Source organism: Cydia fagiglandana, chromosome 17 (assembly GCF_963556715.1).
Source record: "Cydia fagiglandana chromosome 17, ilCydFagi1.1, whole genome shotgun sequence".
Lineage (NCBI taxonomy): Eukaryota > Metazoa > Arthropoda > Insecta > Lepidoptera > Tortricidae > Cydia > Cydia fagiglandana.
Window position 1 is genome coordinate 5,532,806 of NC_085948.1, and position 22,166 is coordinate 5,554,971.

The window sequence follows — 22,166 nt, forward strand, 5'->3', positions numbered from 1 at the left end:
AGTGGATTTTATTTAAAAAAATGTCGAGTGTATTTCGTGTAGAATAACGTTCAAAAATGCCAATTTTGTCAGTGTCAGGCCGCGAACGGTACAAATAACTAAACATTTCAACAGAAATAAGTTAAGTGGTGTGTTTTTAATTGTTGAAATATTCAGTTGTACAAACAGACACACAATAAATATGAATATCAAAATATACACTATCCCAACCATTCCCACTAAATATGCATAAATAGACCATAACCAACACCAATAACAAAAGCGCAGATATAATAATATAACTGACTTGAATATCAATAATATTAGGAACAATCGGTACTCGTGAAGTGAACGAGGTTGCCTACGAACGCCACAAGCTTAGGACAAAGGTGCATCCATTGCATATAAAATGCTACGTTGCCAGCTCGCTATATATAAATATATTTGTTTTTAAGCGTGGCAACTATTCAGGAGGCCAAGCGTACAGGTGGGGTGTACAATGCAGAAGCCTCGTTCAAATTACTTACTGGTAGGCGGATCTTTCTTTTCATAAACGACTCTACCATCTGGTCCTAGTCGTGGGATATTTGGAAAACAAAACGTAAGTTTTAGTATAAGGAATACAAGTACGTTGTGGCGTTTCTGTAGCATGGTTATTTACACATTACGCAACTGACACAGAACGAGCTAACCGGTCACATGACGGCTAAACAACCTAACTGGGTAACAACAAGGGTCGCTAGACTTATCGACGTGGAATCGGGTTGAGTCGATTGGATTACCGTAGCTTTCCGTCTTACGCTTTTCAGGAATTACTAGTTGCATGCGGACGCATTGGGACCGCCGAAAACATTTGAACATCGAGTGCGCTTCGATCACCGTCGGCCGCGTGAAGACGCAAAAAAATCTGTACCTACGTTAAGTGTTGCCACTTTTAAAGGCACTTTAGCTAAAAGAATCTAATTTATAAAAATACGTCTTTGCAATATAAACCTACCACAGACAAAAGCCTCACGCTAATGTCGTTAATTTCAACGAAACATTCTTACAGCTCGGTTTTAATATTTTGCATTTTACTGAATGTGAACTTATTGGTTTAATGCATTATATTTTATTGACATTTGATTTATGTCATGAATAAATCAATGTGAAGCTAACCCACGTCCAATTATTTAATTCAGTTCACATTTCGTTCGATGTTCAGTCTTTGTTTCACGATGTTTGAACCTAAACGAAATGAACATCTTTTGAACTGACATAAAACTTCGGTACAGAATAAGTAATAGTATTATCATACAGAACGGCCACGCACCGCCCCGCCCCGACTCACATTACCTCGCCCCGCGATTGGCCGCGACATGAATCTGGCGGACTTCTGGCGTCCTCTCACTAAAGCGACTTACCTACACATACTCAATAACGCGTGTACAGACGTGCCGCGCACACATATAAACGCAAATGTCTTTGATGTATAGCGTGTCCGCCCCGTGGCTTCGGCTTTCGATTCCGCGTCGATAAGTGAAGTGACTCCCCTCCTCACGTCACGAGCACTCACCTTCCTCGACCTCGATTCCCTCCGCCTTGAGGAGTTCGCGCAGCTTGAGGATTTCCTCTTTGAGCTCGCGGATGAGCTTGGCGTTGGCGTCCTCGTTGACGACCGCCTTGCAAACGATCTGTTTGGCGCGGTCGGCGTATCTAGAAATTAACAATTTTTAACTCAATTTACATGGTAATAAGATTTAATATTCATTGACCACATTTATATAAGATATTTTAATAAGTAATAAGTATGTAGTATTAATAATTAAGTCGCAGTTTTGAAAACATGAATAACGAGACAAAGTTGACGCGTTTATCTTCGAATTTATTATTTCGCTTTTACTTTGAAGTCTATAATAAAATAATAAAGAAATATTTGAAAGTGGATGTCTGACGTCGAGTTGTGACGTCATAGCGTACATATACGTCATAACCTCTAACCGTTCAGACGTCTACAAAATGTCTCCTATTCGTTCCATTATGAATCTTTATTTTGGTAATCAAATTGCTAGTGTATTGGCATTTTTTTGTGCCTGGGCGTCTGGAGGATGAGATTGAGCCGATGTTCCTCCATTACAACATTCAATATTGATATCTATATGATGAAAATAAGGTCTATATTTGCATACCTCAATGTGCTAAGTGTTTCGTCGTAGTTGATATCGGCGGGCGATATAGCAGCTATCATGGCGGTCTTGGAGTTCCCTCCCAGGTTCTCTCGGAGAAGCCAGGTGAGCACAGAGTCACGGTATGGTATGAAGTCTGCCTTCTTTGATTTCTTGCTCTTTGACGCCTGAAGAATATTAGTCGTGTAAAGAAAAAAGTAGGTATACGAACCAAAACAGGACTTTAATGCTTTCTGCTCAATATATTTTAGTGCCGCTGAGAAATTGTACTATTTCTTGGTAATTTACTTCTCAATTTAAAGCCGGTTAAGCGAAGTATAATTAAAGTTTGTTTACAAAGAATAATTTAAATTTTTCATCAACTATGTCAATGCATAGGCCTTGTTACTATAGAGTAACAAGGCTGTTTTATTGCAGTACTTTTCCCAGTGGAAATCATCAATAGTATTAAATAGGGTTGATAGTAAGTAAAAGCGTCAAATATATTCAGTCTGACTCGGATCACTATTACAAATGCAATATATATACCAGTGGCGGCGCGTCAAACATGTCCATAGGCAAGCCGGGGCTAATTTGGCTTACATATTTCCTTTACAACTCTGCTCAAACGTCCAAAAACAGGCAAGCCGGTGGGAATCGGCCTTTATGGACGCGCCGCCACTGATATATACATACATATATTCGATATATATATTAAAAACATTACATTGTTTTACGCAAAACAATGTAAAATGAAGGTAAACATATGAAATGTCGTAGTTGCTATGGATCAAGCATTTTAAAGATATGAACACACATTAAGGAAAACCTGGCGACTTACCGACTATAGTTATCCAAATGTAAAGGACGCAGTAAAGTAAAATATATTTGTAAATGAATCTTTTGAAAATAATGAAATCTAGCAAAATGTAAGGTACCCGGTACAAATAAAAAAAGATTTACATGAGCAATACAGAGTTGAGCACATATTTTACTAGTATTACTACTGTTTGGCTTTCAAATATTGAATTGTTTATCATTTTACTTCATTCATGGAAAACCCTTGCAGCTGCTTACAAAATACTAGATGGTGTACGTTAACGTTTTAAATCGTCGTATTAAATCTAACATAAATAGTTTATGTTTACCGATAAGACAAAAACAAACATAAATAAATGTGCTTACGATTTCAGCAAGCGCGGAGATGACTTTCCCCAGTGTGGTGAGTGATTTGTTGATATTCGCGCCTTCCTTCAGCCTGGTGCCTTTGGCGCCTGTCGAGTCGGCTCGCTCGGAGCCCGCCAAGTCCACTAGGGAGATCTTCGACACCTAGGAAAAAACGTAACACCACAGAATAAATAATAGTATTAGGTACAGGAGACTCACTCTCTAACAAAACGCGTCTGTTACGGTCAGGACAAATATGGCCGCTAGGTGGCGACAGCGCCACGCGCGGCTTATGGCTAGCCACCAAAATTGGTGTGGAACGGATGTACTTTTAGCAACCTGTAGCAAAGCGACGAATTCGGGGAGCGAGCCACGCCTGGTAACTCAACATTAAACTCCCATGCACACCGGATATATCGGGTAGAACAGAACGAAGAACTTTTACGCAAACGAGGCACTGTTTAGGCTACGTACTTTATTTTTCACTTATTAGTCACGTTAATATTTCTAACCGTTTTTGATATACAGTTTGCTAAACAGTAGTGCAAAAATTAGTATGTTTCAGCCCTATCAAGTAGATCCTATTAAATGACTTAATGTGTCAATTTAAAAAGTAAATAACTTTGTAGGGTTGTCACTGATACAAAAATATTTCATTTTAATGATTTTGTTTTACTTTTTAATCCAGCTTTACGATTATAATAACTCGATTATGTAGATCACTTAGATAACACTATCCTTTCAGCGCAATCTCTAGAAATGTTCCACCCTGTATACTTCAATGCGCACGAGCGCATCGTAATATAAAGATCCTTATGAGAGACGGCACACAACTTGCGTGACGTGTGCGTGCGCTGCTCCAACATTTAAGCGCACGCACACGTAGCCGGTGTCCTCTGGCTATATTCCTTCCTCACTTATTCATAAAGTAATAATTTGAATATTTATTTAAAATCATATACATATACATACCTTCTCAGACATAAGATCCGTGGTCTGGTCGTGCCTCTGTTGTGTGAAAAAGATAGTGAATACGGCGTGCGAGCGAGACGACGTCTCGTTCATGTTCGTAGCAGCCACCGTCCTGCAATATTAGCCAATATAATAACGCATTGCTTACGGTGGTATTTCACCTGTCCAATTTCTTTGTCCAATGTGCTTTGCGTCTCACTCTCTCACTAAGCAAAATGTGAGACGCAAATAGACATTGGACCAATATATTGGACAGATGGAATACCACCCTTAGGTACAAACAGTACAGCCAGCAAAATTATTAGCCTAGCCTAGCGGCTTTTATAACTCAGGGGCATTCCAGAAAGGTGTTGGGTACAGTCGCCATCAAAATCGAAGCTGCCGAGGTGGTCAAAAACATCTGAACACACACTCTAGCGCCTTGAAAATAGAGGCGTGTTCAGATATTTGTGAGCACCTTGGCCGCTCCGATATATCTGATGGCGACTGTACGTGATGCTATTTTTTAACACTTCTGATAAAACTAAGAAGCCGACATTTGGAATGATAACGTTTGATAACTTAGCTTTATGTTCAACGGTTTACTTAGAGCATTTAATTCATAACTTGTTGGTCTAGCTACTGGAGAGAAATAATGTGGACTGTATAACTTATGTAAAAATATATTAAAAACTATAATCGACCGTTACAATATAACAGAGCGCGGCGCGTACAGTTAATCGCGAGCGGACGGGCGCGAGCCGTCGTGTTTCGTGTGCCGCGGTTGGTGAGAGAATGCAAGCGCGGTGCGCGGGGCGCGGGGCGCGGGCGCGGCCGCGGATGGACGACCGGTTCTGCTCCGAGCGTCCAGGACTGATGATGATGATGCGCTGGTGCTATCGGCACCATATACTCCCGGCGTTGAAGACCCATTGTCTTCAAGACTGTAGATCGGAAGAGGGCATATTGTATTAAAGGCTCGACGTATGATTCCCTTCTTTGTCTTGATGTCTGCTACTCTGGCGACTCCATCTTTCCCAGGTAGCACGTTGACGATACGGCCCATCAGCCACATAAGAGGCGGTTGGTTGTTCTCCTTCACTACCACCATGGTCCCAACTTCAAGCCTTCCCTTTGAGTGGCGCCATTTCGTTCTCTGCTGAAGGTTGAAGATGTATTCATTTGAGAAACGATTCCAAAAGTGCTGTTTGAGAACTTCTATGCGATGGAACCTTTGGAGACTTGAGATGTTCTGGTTGGAGACTTGACGATGTGGCACCGACGCGAGAGATCTCCCAATAAGAAAGTGTGACGGAGTAAGGGGTGTAAGGTCAGAGGGGTCGTCGGAAAGGGGGGTAAGAGGTCGTGAATTTAAAATTGCTTCGACCTGACAGAGGCATGTTGTCATTTCTTCAAATGTGAGATGCGTAAGTCCTAACACTCTACGTAAATGGTGCTTGACTGACTTTACAGCGGACTCCCATAAGCCGCCAAAATGAGGCGTGTACGCGGGAATAAAAGAGAAGTTAATACCTTCAGCGGTCCTATCCTTGGCTAAATCTTGGTTCAGCACGTTAGCGAGCTCGTTGGCAGCGCCAACAAAGGTAGTACCATTGTCCGAGAATATGGTTCTCGGCTTCCCTCGACGAGCTATAAACCGATCGAGCGCTGCAATAAAAGCTTCTTTAGTAAGATCAGAGACAAGCTCCAAATGAAGTGCCCGTGTTGCCAAACAGACGAAAATACAAATATAAGCTTTCACGAGCTTGCAGCCTCTACCCTTGCGATCGGCTATCAAAATAGGTCCTGCGTAATCAGTGCCTGTTTCGATAAATGGAAATTCGAGATGTAACCGCTCCTTTGGTAAATTTCCCATTACAGGTTGGATCGTTTCTGCCTTAAGCCTAATGCAGCGGATACATTGTCGAACAGTATTCTTTACTAAATTGAGACCCCCAAGAGGCCAGTAATTTTGACGTAAGATTGACATAAGTAACTGAGGACCTGCATGGAGGGCGCGGAGATGCAACATCCTAACTAATAGCTTTATTATAGGTTGCTTACAGCAAACAATTATAGGGTGTTTGACACCGTAGTCGTAAAAGGAATTACTAAGTCGACCGCCAACTCTGATAAGGCCAGAGTCGTAAAATGGGGCCAACGATTTAAGTCGACTTTGTTTTGGTAACTCTTTTCCAGATTTCAGCCGTTCATACTCTTCAGGGAAGGCGGTTTGCTGAGACATGCGAAGGATCAAGGTTGATGCAGCAGATAATTCAGATGCAGTAAGGTAACCCTGTTTTCTATTACTAGCATTTCGACAATTGTGCGTAAATCTATTTATGTAGGCAATTACCCGCTGTATCTTTGCATAATCTGAGCGGTTATTAATCAAGGTTTGAATGGCATTGACGTTATCTGAATTGGATGAAGTAATGACGAATGATTTATGTGTTATAATCTCTGGTAATGTGCTTTCACTTTCAGAACCAGGTGCAGTCGGCCAATGTGAAGGATCTGACGCTAAAAAGGACGGCCCTGACCACCATAAAGACGAGGTTTGTATAAGGTCCGCATCAAGACCCCGAGACACGAGATCAGCTGAATTTTCTTTAGAAGGAACGTAACGCCAACATTTTGGTTGATAGCTATCTTGTATCTCAGAGATACGGTTTTTTACGAACGGCCTTAGAAGAGCCGGAGATGATTTTAACCATCCAAGGACAATCATGGAGTCGCACCAAAATATGCAACGTTCTGGTTTCAAGGTCAGTGACTCCATGACCTTTGTGCACAATCTTGCTCCCAACAATGCTGCACAAAGTTCAAGGCGAGGGATGGTCGTAGCCTTAATAGGTGCAATTTTGCTTTTAGAGGCCAGAAGACGCACACACACAGAGCCATCCCCGGCCACGGAGCGGACATAAAGGCACGCTCCATATGCTTTTTCTGACGCATCAGTAAAAATGTGAAATTCAATCGAAGTAGATGATTCGCATGATATCCATCTTGGTATATTTACATTATTTAGGTTAGGAAGTGATTTTGCAAAATTGTTCCATGATGTAAGTAAGTTGCCTGAAAGAGGATGATCCCAATCTATTTTGTCAACCCACAATTTTTGCATTAAAATTTTGGCTTCTACAATGCAAGGTGTAACTAAACCAAGAGGGTCAAATACCTGTGCTATGGCTGATAATATAGTGCGTTTGGTAACTACGGAAGGAACTGTAATATTTATTTGAAAGGTTAAAGTATCTTGAGTACAATTCCAGTTAATGCCAAGTGTTTTTGATAATTCCTTTTCGCTTAAGTTAACTGTATGATTAAGACGAGGTTCATTATTGATTTGCTTCAAAATTTGTTCACTATTAGATTGCCACTTTCTAAGATTGAATTTTGCTGAGCGAAGAGTGTCTGTGACCTTTTGACACAAAGACACAGTATCATCAACTGAATGTGACCCTGACAGGAAGTCATCTACGTAAAAGTCTTTAGATATTGCATCTTGAGTTTGTTTGTCTGGAGATTCCTGCGCCAATTGGAGAAGACAGCGTGTGCTAAGATAAGGAGCCGACGCCGTACCATAAGTCACAGTATTAAGTGTGTAAATTTTTATGGGTTGCGAGGGGTTAGCTCGCCAAAGAATGTTTTGAAGTGACCGTTGTTCCTCGTCAACTAAGATTTGTCGGTACATTTTTTCTATGTCCGCAGACACGACAAACCTATGTTGACGGAATCTAAGGAGGATCGAGAATAAATCATCTTGAATCCTAGGACCTACAAGCTGGATGTCGTTGAGGGACTTTCCAGACGTGGTGGCAGCAGACGCGTCAAAGACCGCGCGCAACTTGGTAGTCGTGCTAGATTCCCTCAAAATTCCATGATGTGGTAGAAAGTATGATAGTCGCGAAGGGTCATGAAAACTTTCGCTCATGTGACCTAAGGTTTCATATTCAGTCATGAACTCAATGTATCGCTCTCTAAATAAAGGATCCCTATCAAACTTTCGCTCTAAGGAGAGGAACCTGCGTCTAGCCAGTTCGAATGAGCTTCCCAATACGTCTGGTGACTCCTTCAGCGGCAATGTGACTACAAAGCGTCCCTCTGCATCGCGTTTTGTTGTAGTGGTAAAGGTTTGCTCACATGTATTTTCGTCTACGGTGAGATTATGTTTTGAAGGTATTGTGTCAAGCTCCCAAAATGGAGTAAGATCTATGCCCGTTTGCTGGTCATTAAGAAAGAAACAAACAGGATTATGAGGTTTATTAAGACTTGGCTGACACAAAGCGCCTACGACAAGCCAGCCAAGTTTTGTTTCAGCAAGGAGTGGATTTTGTTTTCCAAGATCTATACGCCCTGAACCAAGTACAGCCCAAAAGATTTGAGCACCGACAAGAAGATTAATTGAAGACGGTTCATAATAAGAGGGGTCAGCTAAACAAAGTCCTGAAGGAATAGGTATTTCATTAACGTCTAGAAATTGATCAGGAATGGTTTGTGTGACTTTTGGCAATATGTAACAATCAATGTCTGTCTTAAAAGTTCCATCGCGAGACTCCATATGAAGAGAGCAAGCCTGTACACTCTTTGACTGTTGATCGTTTAGACCAGAAGTATTACAAATAATAGGACGTGTTGGCAATGATAGCTTATTAGTCAAATTCTGCGAAATGTAATTTGCTGTACTGCAATTATCCAGCATGATTCTTACTGTGTGCATCTGACCCTTGCTGTCACTGACCTTCACCAGAGCTGTGGAAAGGAATACATGTGGCGATACGTTACCCACGACGTGATTGTTCGCAGACAATGCTACGTGTTCTGCAGGAGTATTTGTGTCGTCATGTTTGTGCAACAACGTATTGTGCCTGACCTTGCAATATTTACAATGACTAAGATTGCACTTCGACTCATGATGTCCCGGGCGCAGGCAGTTAAGGCACACTTTATACTCCTTGGCCTTATTCCAACGTTGGTCAACCGGCAAGGCTCTGAAGGCGTCACAATTAAAGATATAGTGGGTCTTGTTACACAAAGGACAAGGTTTAAGATGACTTTTAGCACTGTCATGTTGACTTGAAGAGGCTAAAAAACTTTTAGGCTTACTGACTGATGACTCTGCCTTCGACTTATTATTTTTGGATTCTTCTAATGTTTCAAGAAGATTACACCTGTTACTCAAAAATGTAAGAAAATTGTCAAGTGAAGGAGGCTCTGACAATGAGTTCCTATGCTCCTCCCATTTTCTACTGGTAATGTTGTCTAACTTGGATGACATTATATGGATGACTAATGTGTCCCACTGATTAACTGGCTGATCAAGGGTAGCCAGTGCTCTAAGATTTTTATTTGCGGTGTCAACTATTTGACGAAGACCTTGACAAGACTCCCGGTGAATCGGTTCTATGTTGAAAAGAGCTTGCACATGATTATTTACCAATAATTGTTTGTTGTCATACCTGTCGCATAACAATTTCCATGCTGCATTATAATTTTCTGCTCTAAAATCTAAGCTACGTATTACTATGGCTGCACTTCCATGAAGAGAAGCGCGAAGGTAGTGGAATTTATTGATATCATCTATGCTTTTCTCCGTATGAATTAATGAGACGTAAATATCTTTAAATTCCAACCAATTTTGACAGCCGCCGCTAAAGTGTGGTAGATTTATTTTTGGCAAACGTACGTTACTTTGTCTGCATGATATGACAGTAGGGCATTCATCAGAACCTACCTCAGACCTAGCGCTAGCGTACTCTTTAACGCGCTGACTACGATGTCGCTCCAACAGTTCCCGTGCGCTCGCGAGCTCGCGGTAGTAAGTCCCTTCAAACTGCTCTCGATCGGTATACAGCTCGTCCGGGTCCTCCACCAGCTGCTCCAACTCGCTCTGAAACGTGTCGTATGACTCATATAAAGCATCTATTTTATTTATGCGTAGGTCTAATTCGACCAGTTGTGGTTCACTCAATTGATCACAAGATTTAGCTGTAGCTAAATAAGCGGTAAATTGCGTAAGCTTAGCTTTCACTGTACCACGTTTCTTAATTAATTCTTTGTTACGTGCTTCTAAAGCCATTGTGCAGTGAAAATTAAAAAAAAATAAGTGAAATGAAATTACTAAGTGTTCTAAGTAATGTGTTACTCGTACCTACTGAAAAAAAATAGCAACACTATCCTCAACTTTGCTCTTAACTTGTTTGTAGGCGCTTAAATTATTTAATACGATAAGCAACTTGTGAAATTGCAATTAAAAAATCGTAAGGATCTAAAACGCGTTTCTCGACCAACCCACTTTTTATTTTGAAAAATAATTACGATTTTAACTTTGATATATGATTAAATAAATTTGCAAAAATGACGACAATAATGATGGAAATTAAAAATAAAGCTATTAAAGACTGAACAAGATACCTTTAACATGCAACTAAGATCGAAGCACTTTTAATAATACGGTTTGTTTTGATTGTAATTTTAATGGAATGATTTTAAAGCTACTTACTTGTAATTTTTATAGGAATGTAAACTAAAATGGGAATATTGGAATGATCTCACAGTTATGCTATCCGTAATTGTAAGCCGGTAGGTAGTGAGCTCCAATTCTGGTGATCTTTCTGTCCGTGATTTTTATGATATACACTTGTATTTATGATGTCTGCACTCGTTGTTCACCCGGTGTCGCTTGTAGATCGAAGATAACGCAGTTCTGCAGGGGCCGTGCACTTTGAAGTATTGATGATCACGGCGAAGACCTCAGTTTTATTTATGTAGCAATATCGAAGGCAACTGAAGACGGGCGATTGTAGATGTGCTTCTCACGATGCGCTGCGACCTCCACTCGTAAATCCGTCGTGATAAATCGCAGAACGACGGATGCGATATTAACGGTTTTATTTGAAATCGCGCTTGTAACGGTCCACTGTCATTTACTACGGCGTTTAAGGACCATATATTGGTCTAGCTACTGGAGAGAAATAATGTGGACTGTATAACTTATGTAAAAATATATTAAAAACTATAATCGACCGTTACAATATAACAGAGCGCGGCGCGTACAGTTAATCGCGAGCGGACGGGCGCGAGCCGTCGTGTTTCGTGTGCCGCGGTTGGTGAGAGAATGCAAGCGCGGTGCGCGGGGCGCGGGGCGCGGGCGCGGCCGCGGATGGACGACCGGTTCTGCTCCGAGCGTCCAGGACTGATGATGATGATGCGCTGGTGCTATCGGCACCAAACTGGAGTCGCCTTTAAGAGCTTATTTAAGCTGTCGTGAGACATACTAACATTGAATAATTTTATGGTTTTGACTCACTTGTTTTTAGTCACTCGCACGACATGTTTCGGAGAGCCTAGGTCTCCTTTCTCAAGCACTAACGGTCTAACCCCTTTATTCATAAACGTTTACTAAAGTTGATAAGCCGATAATAATCGTTTGTCCCTTCCCATCATACCAATACGTCGGAAAGGGACAAACGATTATTATCAGCTTGTCAACTTTAGTAAACGTTTATGAATAAGGGGGTAAGTACGTAAGTAAGTTTCTAAGTACTTGAACAATTGTGCATACGTTTGTATGGACTGACATAGCTCATGGCGTCCCCTCCCCCGCAAAAATCGGCAGACTAAATGGCAGTTTGGCAGTAACTAAATGCTCTAAGACGGTTTATAATACAGATTTCTACAGGTTACTAAGTTAGCTGCCATACGCGTCAAGTTCCCGACAATGTCACCCCACATTTAGCGTCTTTCGAGCGTCGGCGTCTACAACTCTATGGCCGCTGCTCGACGCAACGTCGACGCAACTGCGCAGCGATGTCATTTTCCATAGCGCTGACCAGACGCCGACGCTCGAAAGACGCTAAATGTGGGGTGGCCCTTATGTACAATGTTTCATTAACAAGCTTTTATTAGGTCGACCTGTATGTAACTAACTATGTAATGGAATCTAAGGAAACTAATTTAACCATCTTCCAAGGATCGTAGCGTCATGAAAATTGGCAGCTGTATGTAGTTTTGATGACAATACAATAATATGGTACTGTCGAACTGATCTGATGATGGAGACAGGAGGTGGCCATGAACTCTCGACCTGTATGTAACTAACTATGTAATGGAATCTAAGGAAACTAATTTAACCATCTTCCAAGGATCGTAGCGTCATGAAAATTGGCAGCTGGATGTAGTTCTGGTGACAATACAATAATATGGTACTGTCGAACTGATCTGATGATGGAGACAGGAGGTGGTCATAGGAACTCTGTGATGAAACAACGCAACCTAATTGTGTTAGGGGTTTTTAGAATTGTCTCGATGAGTATTAGTTGTCTGTCGTAAGAAAAGTACAGTCAGCGATAAAAGCTTGTACCAAAAATGAAATTTTTGCCAAAAACTTATTTTATAATACAATTTGATGAACTAACCTGGCCTTATTGCCCTCGTCGATAAGGTCGTAAATGTCCTGGTACGATGTGACGGCCAGCTTGCTAAGGTCCTCGACGTAGGGTCCAAGGGCCGGGTGCTCGCGGACCCGAAGGTTGCCCTTGTTCTTAGGGTTCAGCAGGTCCCGGACGCGCTCGCAGTATATCTCCATGTACGAGACTTCCACCTAGATAAGGAATTGGTATATTTAATTGAAATACGTTATAAGCCATATTTTTTACACATTTTTTGACAATTCATAGGAAAAAATACACAAAAAGGCAATGTGATAATATTTTTTATGCTATTTTTGTCAATTCACAGGAAAAAATACACAAAAAGGCAATGTGCTTAATATTTTTATGCTTTTTTGGCAATTCACAGGATAAAATACACAAAAAGGCAATGTGCTTAATATGTTTTATACTGTTTTTGTCAATTCACAGGAAAAAATACACAAACAGGCAATGTGCTTAATATTTTTAACACTTTTGTTGTCAATTTACATAAACAAATACACAAAAAGGCAATGCGCTTAATATTTTTAACACTTTTGTTGTCAATTTACATGAACAAATATACAAAAAGGCAATGTGCTTAATATTTTTTACACTTTTTTTGACAATTCACATGAAGAAATACACAAAAAGGCAAAGTGCTTTTTGGTATGTACTAAGTTTTAACGAAGGTATACATACCGAGTACTTGAGGTCATCAGAAGTGGTCTGCCTGATGCGACGGAACAGGTCCTTGCAGATGTTCGGGATGATGCCCTGATCTTCGTCGCGGCCCATCATCGTGTAAGATTTGCCAGCGCCCGTCTGACCGTAGGCGAATATGCATATGTTGTAACCTGGAAAAAGTTACAAGTTTAGAAGGTGATCTAGGACCAGTTTCTCAAAAGCTTGTAACTTGTAATACAAGTGGAAGTCCCTTTCTAACCAAAGCTGTAATACAGCTGTGACAGCCGCTTGTATTACAAGTTACAAGCTTTTGAGGAATGTGCGTCTAATGGTAAAATGATGGGTAGAATACAAAGCGGAATTATTGTGTTTGGATGTGCAAGTTGCGGAGTTTCCAAAAACTTGGAAATATTCTCGGCAGGAAAATAGGAATCAAAAGAAACTTTTATTTTGGAAAAATTTCGTTTTCCCGTACAAAAATATGAGTCGTTTCCGATTTTATTACATGTGGATTATTTCGCAATTTTAGAAACTTTTCGACGGCACATCAGTAATTAAGATAGCCCTACCTCCAAAGTAATGGATCCCGGAACGGATGTTGACAACTGGGTGATTGATAGTTGATAATAATTGTTACTGCTACAACTTTCTTGTATTCTAATTGCAACTGAAAACCTTTAATAGATATATATAATATATAATAATTCTAGAAACTATTTACGTAAAAACAACCTAACTGAGCTGGTGTACATTATTTATCCTACTGAAAAGATGGTTATCTTGAATTAGTAAATGCTGAATTAGTAATTTATTTATGCAGCATTAATCGCAATAGCATCTTCTAGCAACTTTCATAAAAATGAAAACGTGTTTGTTTTTATCGTAGGTATTTCTAAATATTATAAGCGCAGGTATAAACTCAGAGCAGATAATTTTTTGTTCGCGCTGCTATTTATGTATCTGAGCCTTGGTACCTTTAAGGAGAAAACACGTTATACCTAATACATAGCACAATTACTTTCGTACCGGGTTTTACCCGTCGCTTTATAAAACCCCTGCTTCACAGGGCTTAGGCGGGGGTTTGTCACTAGGCAAGTCCATGGAATCATATTTGAATATAGGTATTAATTTTCGCTTAGAACGCGCTTTCGAACTAGGTACTCGTAGCACTTGATGTGTGTGAGATTTGTTCTATAATATTTATGCGCTGATGGAAATCAGCCCTAAACACCATGTCATAACATAACAAAGTTGCGTCACGTGTAAAATATAATAAGGAAGGTTACGCAACCATAGCATAACGCAGTCGGACCGAAATCACTAATGCTATCTTTGCAGATACGAGAGAAAGCGGATGCCGTTACGAAGATACAGTTTCCGCGATTTTAATGTAACTAAGTTTATAGTAAAATGGCACTAAGTTTTCAGCACACTACTTAGTAAAATTTAAACGTATTTACACTCTAACCTATCCGTGACTGCAACTTTTTGATCTGTCTTTTTGTTAGGTAATATTTAGATACTTTTTTCTTTTCTGAGCTTAAGAAATGCCTTAAAAATAAGCATAAAATCTCTACAATTGTTTATTTGCGGCCCCAAATAAAGATCTAAATGCAAATATTTATACTTTACAATTTATGTCAAAATTATTGTTCAAGCAAGCAATAATCTCAATGTTGCCGGTTTACAGTTATAATATTGTAAGTTATACTTTTATAGAATGGGGTTATATGTATTTATTTTTATTTCAGTGCCAGTAGGCATGACTCTGACATGTATGTGTCCCGCCGAGTTTGTTGCCGGTCCCATATTGGGATACCCTCCTCCAATTGAGGGGGGATTTAAATCTTCTCGGGGCAGAGGTGTACGGTTGGAGCCGGTAAAGGTTTATTTGACGTTCATAAGCGCATTGTAATATGCCTACTTGAATAAACTATTTTTTATCTTATCTTATCTTATCTTTTATCAAAAGACAATACTAAAATACAATGTTACCGTCAAAAGCATGTTGAAGCATCTCTTCTCCGATGTCTTTGTACACCATGACTTGAGACGAGAATTCCGGGTCGCTGGGCTGTAACGATAATGGAGTCTTAGAAAATATATATACTTACTTACCTATTTACGTACACAATCGTTCACAGTAACCAAAATACATCAGTCAATTGTCAGAATAAAATGCGACTATAGCAGAAATAGTAAATAGTTTATGGGCATCCGGTTTGCATAGTTTTGCAGAAAGGTGAAGTATCATGGAACTTGGATTTCTGTCGCTATGTGAATAATGAAAAACAGTTTTTTAAATGTCTTGACAAACATGTTGAGCGTAACATCTCTTTTTGCGTTGTTTAATTAGCCTAATTAGGTAGAGTAGAATAGAAATAGTAAGTTTGAATGGTGACAACTAAACCGGCGATGCCTTTGATTTCAAACGTAGCTGTGCTTCGGATCCCACTTTACAACGCGATGATTTGATTTTACAAGTCTGAACTGGCATTATTGAAAAAAAAATCACAGAAATGTACGAACGCGTCTTGCTATTACTACCTGTATGACACAGGCGTATTCGGGAAACGAGATAATTGCAAGATTAGACACGAACTAGAGATTTTTGCGATCTACATTAGATATCGACTAATAGATGTGACTTGGATATTTAAGTCATAACTTGTGGAAATCGTTCAAGAGGACGTCCAGAATCGCGGAAACGTCATATTTGACATATCTACCTTACAAAAGTTACAAATATCTTTAAATTATCAATATCGTAACTTCTTGATGTCTAATAGATATCTAATTCATTTTCCGGATCGAGCCGTCAGTCTCTATACAAAAAGTTCTGAGGTTGATTGAAGCATGACAAATACGAACGTTTCCGAGAAAATACGAAGGAAAACAATAATTATGCACTGCATCAGATCTGTAATCGTCTAATCCAGCGGTCGGTAACCAGCGGCCCGCGGGCCGCATGCGGCCCGCGAACCTCTCACTCGTGGCCCGCGAGCCTCCCTGGCTATTTTGTATGTATATTGACAAACGACAATGTCTGATAAAGTCATAAATACTAACAAAGTGCGCGTCCACTTCGTTAACTGCAATGTGGCCCTTGGCTGCTAAAAGTTTGCCGACCGCTGGTCTAATCGATCGAAGTTAACCGTCAAACATGTCGATTAAAACTTTAGGTGACGTTCGAATTTCGACTGCAGCTGCATTACTGTCGGTGACGGGATGAACGTCATAATCACGGTAGTGCGGCAGCGAACGTCACTGATTAAACATCAAGAAAATTTACAGTAGCTGTAGTTATTGCAGCTTTATAAAACCTAGCCAAGTAAAATCGCACTTAAAAAAACTACTACCGAACGAAACCGAACTGAACCAAAAGGTTCACGAAACATTGCTCATAAAATTATGCTATATTAATGCAAATCTGAGGACCAGACGCTGACTGGCGAATAAATTTGAATAATCCGATTTTGCAAAAGAGTCTCATTGTTTACGCCAAGTGCAAGCACCTTTCACATGTGCCGTGTGCAATAATCGTAGGCCAATTTCCTAGAGGCTCAAGCGTAACTTAAATGGTATGTCACTACATTCATTATGGTAAAACTTCATATCGATGGATTCTATTTCCGGACCAGGACGATTCGGAGCGTTGTAGCGAACGCACGTAGGTTGCATTCCTGCCGGGTTTGAAGCTAGACTTGGCCGCAGCCATTGACCACGCCGCGTGTGTTTTCAGTATAGTTATTTTCTAAGAATAGTAGTTGTCGTGTCACGATTGTCACGCATCAGGCGTCAGTGTACGAACGAATAAGTGTAGATTAACGTAAAATATACGTGCATGTGAAACATTGAGTTTCTTTTCATCGCCACACCTACCCGAACCACCCAGGCCGGAGCGGCCAGGGTCCTCAGCGGCATCACAGCAGGCTTTGGAAGGCCTAGCTCCTACCGGACCACGCGAGGCGTCACACCGGAGCGGTGGAGGCGCTCCTCACCAGCAACGAGCACCAAAGGAAAGAGAAGTATCGGAACGCGACCACGGGAGTCCGGGCTAACCGCCTTGTGACGTAGACATTTTTGGTGTTCCCATCAGAGGGGAGGAATTACAGCACGATATTATTGAAAGCCATCGTCATCAACGCGAGCACCGCAGCGGTACATCGCATTGGTAGCGTAATCATCGCTTCAAGTACTCATCGTGTCAGCATTATTCATTTTTGCCGTTAAATTCAGTGGAAACGGAGCCCGGTGCGGTTGGGCATAGTGCGAAAAAATCAAATCAAATCGTAATAAAAGGGAAGGCGTCGGCCGCCATTTTCTTGCGTAGGCAACGGACGGGGACCGTACAGTGCGGAGTGCGGCCATCTTTAGCATAAGGACATTTCCGGTTCGCGGCAAACGTCAGTTTGGGACATTTAGGTTAGAATTATCTGTCAACGTCAAGTGTCGCCAATAGATTAATTAGGTTATCGTCAATATAAAATCCAACTTTAAGGTAAAGCCAAAGCCACCTAACTTGTAAACTGTTAGTCGAATAGTGTCACAAATTAGTGTCTTTCATTAATCGTAAAGTAAATTCACGTCATGTCGTTAAAGTCAATCAAGGTGCAGCTGCGCACCAAGTACCAAATGTTGACCGACTATGCTGGCACGGTCACATCACGACCTGACAGCATGGCCGCGTCGGTGGCGAAGCGGCACTTTGATCTTATTTATACTGAGTACGTCAAGGCCCACGAGTCACTGCTGGCCTACGAAGGTGAGCTCGAGGAGGAGGAACGACTTCAATACCAGGAGTGCTTCAGCGAGGTTAACCGGCTGCTGATCCAGCTAGACGAGGCGTCGGCTGGAGAGGCTGGCCAGTCACACACACCCCGTGGACAGGCAGGTAAAGTCAAATTGCCCTCTGTGCAGCTGCCCACCTTCAGTGGCAACCTGCCAGAGTGGCTCTCCTTCTATGATCTCTTTATGTCGTTAGTCAATAGTAGGGACATCTCCGACGCGGAGAAACATTACTATCTTCGGTCGTCGTTGCAAGGGGAGGCGCTGTCCATTATACAGCACCTTCCGATGGACGGACCCAACTACGCGGTAGCTTTACAGTTATTGCGGGCTCGGTATCAGAATAACAGGCTGCTGTTGGATACATTCATTAGCCGAATCATGAACCTGCCTTCAGTGGCGCACTGGAGTGCAGGGTCACGCTCAGCTTTCTATGACCCGCTCCGGGAGTCAGTCCAGGCGCTTGAGAAGCTCAAGCAGCCAATCACGGAGTGGTCATACTTATTGGTTTTTATAATTTTGCAGAAACTACCGAACAGAATCAAGACCTTATACGAGGAGAGGTACGGTGGCAATCCGGAGGTGTTGCCCACTCTCACGCAGCTACTGGCGCTGTTGGAGGAGCAGTGCCGGGTTCAGCAAGCGGTCTCGCCAGCAGCGGTGGAGCAACCAACTGCGCAGCGTGGTTCCGCACCTGCACGAGGAAGAGCGGGGCCGTCGGGTCAAGCTACCAGGAAACCGGGACCGCCAGCGAGGGTCTTCGCCATCGAACAAGAGACCAATCAGGTGAATTCACCCCCTGTTCTTTGCTCATACTGCTCGAGTGACCAGCACAGCTTGTACAAATGCCCGAAGTTCCTTAACCTGGCGATTTCGGAGCGGAAGACCTGGGCTAGGAAGTCAGGCGCATGCTTCAGATGCCTGCGCAGTCACTATGCACGCGAGTGCATGCAGCGCAACTGGTGCGCACAGTGTGAGTCGTCCGCACACAACTCACTGCTGTGCGATGGTGGTGCAGCGGGGAGAGCCCCACCCATGGCAGTTGAAGCAGCTGTCCATCGGGTAAGGGTCATGCCGCTTGCCACGCCAAGCACGTCGAGAGCAGTCACGCTGCCGGAGCGGTGGCCGTCTCCCCAGCGACGGACTACATCTCCGCCGAGGGCTGCGAAGCCGCAGTCTCCCAAGCCGTCAGTACCAGACCAACCCCAAAGGAGGGAGACAGGGTCACCTCATAGTGCGCTTCAGCCGGCTCAGCTGATTCCCACCGGTCATATACCGAGGGCTAAGGTAGGCGCGCGTGTTCAAGCGGCGCAGCAGTCATTCCACTCATTGCGCTTCGGGACTCGGAGCAGTCCTGAGCCTGAACAATGAGATCAGGCCACTGTTGGTGCACCGGAGGAAAGACTACGAATGGCGCCAATTCGTGTCTCTCCTACAGCTGTGATCATGGTCAGATCAGGCAATGGGTCTTATGTTAAAGCTAGGGCTTTGCTTGACTCGGGAGCGGGGTGCTCCGTAGTGAAGAAATCATTTGTAGAAAGATTCAAAGTACACCAACAGTTTACTGGGAATAATATTTTTGGAGTAGGTGACATAAAGGTAAATGTGCCAGGCACGATTGCTAAGCTTGTATTCAAACCACGCGGGAAAACAGTGCCTATCATCAGTGTAGTAGCTACAGTCATGTACAGGGTTACGGGAAACATACCTTATTATGATACTGAGATCAGGACTCATTTGGATTCATCAAAACTTGAATTAGCTGACCCTGCCTTGGATAAATCGCAGGATGTGGACATCATTCTAGGAACGGATGTGCTCAATTATATATACACTGGTTCAAAGATACTCACTAACATTCCAGGTGTTGAGGCGTACGGCACCTGCTTCGGTCACGTGCTGATGGGGGCAACTTGGAATTACCCATCATCATTAACAACACCGACCGCCGGGACATCAGTAGAGGACTACGGCATCCATGCTACTCGGCTCGAGGACGTCCTAGAAAGGTTTTGGAGAGTGGAGCAGCCCCCCGAGGAGCGGCCGCAACACCCAGAACACCTCGAATGTGAAAGGTTGTATACCTCCACTACTCAACGTTTAGATAATGGCCAATTCATGGTGCGGTTGCCGCTGCGGGCAGACCGACCCAAGCTGGGCGAGTCTAGGGCTCTAGCCATGCGTAGACTGATTTCGTTGGAGGCCAGGCTGGCCAAAAATCCAGTATTTGCTGAAAAATATAAGGAATTCATGAGGGACTATGAGGCACTTGGTCATATGTCCAAATCAGACTTTAATTTCGAGAGCGAACACTATGTAATACCCCACCACGGAATTTTCAAAAAGGGATCCGAAAAGATCCGCGTCGTATATAACGCTGCAGCTAACTCAAGCACCGGAGTATCGCTCAATCAATGCCTTCACTCAGGCAAACCGCTTCAAAATGATATCACTCAAATATTGTTAAATTTCAGACGTCATCAAGTTGTCTTCACGACCGACATCAGAATGATGTTCCGGCAAACGTGGATACACCCCAGCGATAGGCGCTATCAGCTGATTCTGTGGCGCGAGGATCCGTCGCAGGATGTACAGGTATATGAGTTAAATACCAATACATACGGACTACGCTCCAGTCCTTTCATCGCGATAAGGACCTTACTTCGATTAGCTGATGACTGGGAAGCCCAGCATCCAGACTCACCGGCTGCTCATATCATGCGCAGAGATGTATATGTTGACGACATCCTCACTGGGGCTGATTCACTCACCGAGGCCCAAGAACTCAAATCAGAACTCATAGAACTCATGCGGAGCGCTGGATATGAGTTACGCAAATGGTCGTCTAACCGCAGAGAATTATTACAGGATCTTCCGCAGGAGCATTGTGAGATGCCTCGTCAGTTTGACACTGACGACAAGAGTTTCATAAAGGTATTAGGGATACAGTGGAACCCCATGTCAGATTCCATGTCGTATCAACTCAACATACCGTTGGGCCAACCAACGACGAAACGTAGCATATTGAGTACCATAGCTAGACTGTATGACCCGTGTGGCTATTGCGCACCAATCATATTTAGATTCAAACTGTTTTTACAATCACTGTTCACAGATGGATTACAGTGGGATGAGCCACTGTCCCATACTCAAGACCTTCAATGGAATGAACTCATTCAAGATCTACATCACTTGAGTCAGCTACAGATTCCGCGGTGCGTCACTCTGCCCGGTGCGGTGTCACACTCCCTCCACGGCTTTGGAGATGCGTCGGAGCTCGGCTACGGAGCCTGCGTGTACCTCCGGACTGAGGACGCGTCAGGGAATGTACTAGTACGGTTAGTGATAGCTAAGACTCGCGTAGCGTCAAGGAGAGTCAAACAAACCATTCCGAAGAGCGAGTTAAATGCAGCTCACCTGGTTTATAAGTTATTAAACCACGTCGCAGCGGCATACGAGGAATCAGTTCAGATTGACAGCATAAATGCTTGGTCAGATTCCAGAATTGTGCTATGTTGGTTGAACACAAAGCCTCATGTGCTACAGACTTTTGAAGGTAACCGTGTTCAAGATATTCAACAGTCAACCCGACCTATGACATGGAGGTATGTCAGATCGGAGTCGAACCCTGCCGATGTCGCATCGCGGGGGGCTACGGCGAAGGACCTCATCGGGTTTCATCTTTGGTGGAACCCAGAATGGTTAATGACGAATGAGTCACAGTGGCCGACGATGCCGGTCACCATGTCACCAGATTTACCCGGATTCAAACAGTTACATCACATTACGCCGGCCGAGAAGTCATGGGAGGAGTTTCTGTTATCACGAGTCAGTTCGTTCAACAAGCTTATCAATGTGACGTCATACGTATTGCGATTTTGTAAGAACGTTCGTTTGCCGAAAGCGCAACGGAACGTTCGCCCTACGCTAACGATCGACGAAAATCGTGAGGCAATGAACCACTGGATTAAGTACGTTCAACTGGATGCTTACAGAGATGAAATCGTGTTATTGAAAGGAGGCAAGATTGTTTGCA

At 42.7% G+C, this 22,166-nt stretch overlaps 4 protein-coding genes across 4 annotated transcripts in view; 2 read left to right on the forward strand and 2 right to left on the reverse strand.

The window, feature by feature from the left end:
- The window catches only part of LOC134672869 (uncharacterized), a 267,272-nt gene that overhangs the window by 140,149 nt on the left and 104,957 nt on the right, over positions 1–22,166 (forward strand). The window lies entirely within an intron of this gene.
- The window catches only part of LOC134672984 (kinesin-like protein unc-104), a 160,832-nt gene that overhangs the window by 34,010 nt on the left and 104,656 nt on the right, over positions 1–22,166 (reverse strand). The window contains exons 5-12 of the mRNA XM_063530943.1: positions 15,338–15,416; positions 13,358–13,512; positions 12,662–12,846; positions 4,263–4,374; positions 3,309–3,452; positions 2,148–2,311; positions 1,535–1,674; positions 507–551 (exon numbers count right to left, since the gene is read on the reverse strand). Coding sequence (XP_063387013.1) covers positions 507–551; positions 1,535–1,674; positions 2,148–2,311; positions 3,309–3,452; positions 4,263–4,374; positions 12,662–12,846; positions 13,358–13,512; positions 15,338–15,416 — 1,024 coding nt within the window. The remainder of the gene's footprint in view (positions 1–506; positions 552–1,534; positions 1,675–2,147; positions 2,312–3,308; positions 3,453–4,262; positions 4,375–12,661; positions 12,847–13,357; positions 13,513–15,337; positions 15,417–22,166) is intronic.
- On the reverse strand, positions 4,909–10,368 carry LOC134672944 (uncharacterized). Its single transcript, XM_063530893.1, has one exon. The coding sequence runs from the start codon at positions 10,321–10,323 to the stop codon at positions 4,978–4,980; it is 5,346 nt and encodes a 1,781-aa protein (XP_063386963.1). The 5' UTR covers positions 10,324–10,368; the 3' UTR covers positions 4,909–4,977.
- LOC134672964 (uncharacterized) lies at positions 19,541–21,348 on the forward strand. The gene is made up of 2 exons (XM_063530917.1): positions 19,541–20,725; positions 21,246–21,348. Exons 1-2 carry the CDS (start codon positions 19,541–19,543, stop codon positions 21,324–21,326), a joined length of 1,266 nt encoding a protein of 421 aa, XP_063386987.1. The 3' UTR covers positions 21,327–21,348.